The 4,088-nt window shown below is 18.7% G+C and overlaps 2 protein-coding genes across 2 annotated transcripts in view; one reads left to right on the forward strand and one right to left on the reverse strand.

The window, feature by feature from the left end:
- Positions 1 to 138: 138 nt before the first annotated feature.
- On the reverse strand, positions 139 to 1,728 carry PRSY57_1235900 (S-adenosyl-methyltransferase, putative; the record flags this gene model as incomplete). The annotated part of the gene is made up of 1 exon (XM_012908777.2): positions 139 to 1,728. The coding sequence occupies one exon, from the start codon at positions 1,726 to 1,728 to the stop codon at positions 139 to 141; it is 1,590 nt and encodes a 529-aa protein (XP_012764231.2).
- Positions 1,729 to 2,624: 896 nt separating this feature from the next.
- Positions 2,625 to 4,088, forward strand: part of PRSY57_1236000 (protein-S-isoprenylcysteine O-methyltransferase, putative) — a gene marked incomplete at both ends in the record, with an annotated part of 2,240 nt that continues 776 nt past the window's right edge. Inside the window, one exon of the mRNA XM_012908778.2 lies at positions 2,625 to 3,972. Within this exon, the coding sequence (XP_012764232.2) occupies positions 2,625 to 3,972 (1,348 nt within the window). The remainder of the gene's footprint in view (positions 3,973 to 4,088) is intronic.

The raw sequence follows: 4,088 nt of genomic DNA on the forward strand, positions 1-4,088 counted from the left end.
ATAAAATATATTTTAATGAAAAGGGAAAAAAAAAAAAAAAAAAAAAAAAAGGAAAACTTAACAAGAATATATACATATATATAAATACATACATATATATATGTATATATGTTTACATTTTTTTTTTTTTTTTATTTTTTAATTTTTTTTATAAATGAACATTTTGGCTGAGCGTGCTGACTTGTTTAATTTAATTTCTTCATCACTTGGCATAATAGCATTTTGATGAAGTTTTGTCCACTTTTGTTTATTTTTTTCAATAAACAATTCAACACATTTCTTTTCTAAAGAATGATATGTAATTACAATTAATTTTTTCCCTGTTTTTAGTAATTTATGAGAAGATATTAACAATTGTTTTAATGTTTTTAATTCTTGATTAATATAAATTCTAAAGGCTTGAAATACTCTTGACAAAACTTTATTATTAGATTTATAATTTTGTTTACAAGTTGAAAGTATAATATTTTTTAATTGAAATGTTGTTAATATCTTTCCATTATCTTTTCTCCATTGTATAATTTTTTTAGCAATTTTTAAAGCTTTTTTTTCTTCACCATATGTATCTATAATAAATTTCAATTTTTTTAAACTATAAGTATTTAAAATATTATGAATTTTATTAGAACTATTTTTTGGGTTTTTTTTTAAATCATTAATATCGTTTATATGTTCATTGTCCTTTCTAAATAGTTTTGATAAATATTGACTTTCTGTATATTTATTCATATTCATATCTAAGATACCATTATATTTATAGCTGAAGCCTCTATCACTGCATTTTAATTGATGAGAAGATACTCCTAAATCTATTAATATACCACTATAATAATTGAATAAAGGAAGTGAGTGTAAATGCAGCAAATGTAGAATATTCCCATAATTTCCATGTATTAATTTTAATTTATTATTATTAATAAATTTCTTCAATTTTATTTTGTTGTAATATAATGCTTCAATATCTTTATCTATTCCTATTATTCTACAGTTTGGAATTTTATTTAAAATTTCTAACGTATGACCACCTCCACCCAACGTTGCATCTATGTAATAATTAACTTGTTCATTATTATAATTTGTTGTGTAACTATTTTTACACAAATTATTTGTATTCTTTGAATTAGAATTTTGACTACATTCTTCAATATATTCTATATCTTTTTTTTCATTTAAGGATGAACAATTATTTATGCTTCTGATTGATGTATTCATATTATTATTAAGATGACACCATGTTTTTTCTAAAATAGAACCCTGGGATTTACTACTATCACTACAATTAATACTATTAATATTATTATTATTTATACTGTTTATATTATTATTATTATTTATACTATTTATATTATTATTATTATTATTTATACTATTTATATTATTACTATAACATTTTGTATCCCTATTATCATTCATGTTTTCATCAAATAATGAGACCAAAGAATTTTCCTCATCCTTCATCATATAATATATTACTTCCCTCAATAAAACGGGAGTGTGATATATATAAGTGTCATTATATTTGTTGCTTTGCTCATTATGCTCTTGAACATTTTTGTTAATTTGATACGTACGACTGTTATAATATCCCTTATGTAATGTGTTGCATTTTTTAATAGAACAATTTCTATAAAGAGGATGCGTATTCGTGTATTCAAAATTTTTTATTTTAAAGCAGTCATAAATATCTAGGAACAAAACAAAAATAAAAGAGGTCCAAAAGGTAGGCATCCAATAATTTATAAAAAAAAAAAGGGAAAATGTATTCAAAATTAATCAAACATTCTAATATTTCTATGTAACAGCATTCGCTTTTTATATTATTACATTATTTCATATATATATAATATATATAATATATTTATATTATTAGGAGGCTATCACAAAAATTAAAAAAATTCAAAAATATAAAAAAATTTAAAAATATAAAAAAATTTAAAAATATAAAAAAATTTAAAAATATAAAAAAATACTTTTTTTTGTTATTTGAATCTGAATTTTTTTTTTTTTTTTTTTTTTTTTTTCTTAATGTTAATTTTTTTAAATATTTATAAAAGCATATACATTACATATATAAATATATATATATATATATATTATATATATAATTAATATTTAAAAAAAAGAAAAAAGGTATGCACTAATATTTTTTGTTTATGCTTATATTTAGGATAATTCATCAGAGTACAACTAATTTCTTTTCTCGTGACGTTTATTGTGAACAACTAGTTATTTAAAATATATATATATATATATATATATATATATAATATATATGTATAATATATATGTATAATATATATGTATATATATTTATGTTGTGTATATATAAAAAAAAAAATTTGTTTATAAACGAATGTATTCCTATGAAGTAACCAAAAATATAATAATTATATTAAATATAAAATGTAAACAATAAAAGATAAAAAAAAAAATAAAAATAAAAAAATAATATATATTTTTATACATTACATATTTATAGTATTACATATATATATATATATATATATATATATATATATATATATATGTATATTTTTATTTTTTCTCCTGTATGTGTATGAGTTTGAATTTAAAAAAAAAAAAAAAAAGCTTGAACCCCACTAATACACACGCACGCTCAGAAAATGAATGTGAAAAAATACATGATATGTTCGTTCTTGTTATATATATTAGTATTGTACTATGAAATATTAATATTTTTAATTAACAAGAATGTTTATGAAATATTAGAGAAGAAGAATGTTTATAAATTGTGCAATAATTATATACACGGATTTTTGAAATATGGTTTTGTTTTATTTTATATCATCGTGTCGTTTTTACCACAAAGAAATGTTTATGAGAAACGTAGCAAATTGAATTATATATTTGCTAAATTATTATTGTTATATTTTATATTCTTTTTTATACATTTTGTTATTAACTTGTTTAATAATTTCCCACTTAATTTGTTTTATCTAATTATTATATCTTTTCATTTATCTGAATTTTTTTTATCTTTTTTACATAATAAGGAGAACCCTAATTATTATAATTTCTTGGTGAACCCTAATTCTGTATATGTATACTTTTTTATATTAACATTGTTTGAATATTATCTAAAGATTTTCTTTTTTGTTTTCTTAAACGTGTATCAAAAATATATAAATAATCAAAAAATACTTCACAAGGTTTTATTAATTAATTATTTCTTCTTACGAAATTATATACAGAATGATAAGATATGTACATACACATATACGAATCAAATATTAATAGGTACTTCTATAAAGGTTCAAAAAAATATATTACCAAATTTAAATACAATTCAAAATGTTTATGAATATGATAAAAATAGTAATATAATTTACAACAGCTTTTCTTCACAAAAGTACTTATCAAAAAAATCACCATATTTATTATCTCGACCATATAATCAATACAAACAAAAAGAAAAACAGAAATATAAGACTCTCGAATATATTAATACATGGACTTATACACAAATAAAACAACAAACAAATAATAATCAATATAGAAATGTTAATAAAACAAAAGATAATCTTATTATAAATTATGACAATTTAAATAATGAAGGTCAATGTATTTTTAATTATACTATTTTTACAAATATTCTTGAAAAATATACTGGAAAGAAATTCTATAAAAATTTTGATTTAAACAATTCTTTTCCATATGAAATTATTTCAAAACATAAACATGTCTTTCATACATATGATTTACAAGAAAATTATGAAGAAAAATATAATCATTATAGATTCTTAGTTTTGGTATCCTTATTCTTTTGTATAACTGGGATGTTTCTAAGAATAATGGGTATAATCAACTGTTCAAAAAGTTTCTCATTTTATGTCCTCAGTTCCTATTCTTTAGAAAAAAAATATATGAAAGGAAAACATAATTTGATAAAAAAGGGAATATATAAATACATGAGGCATCCATGTTACACTGGGTGGTTTTATTATAGCATATGTAAGACTTATAATTAAAAAAAAAAAAAAAAAAAAAAAAAAAAAAAAAAAAAAAAAAAATTTTAAATATAAAAATAAAAAAATATATATTTATATATATATGTATTTTTTTTTTTT

Source organism: Plasmodium reichenowi, chromosome 12 (assembly GCF_001601855.1).
Source record: "Plasmodium reichenowi strain SY57 chromosome 12, whole genome shotgun sequence".
NCBI lineage: Eukaryota > Apicomplexa > Aconoidasida > Haemosporida > Plasmodiidae > Plasmodium > Plasmodium reichenowi.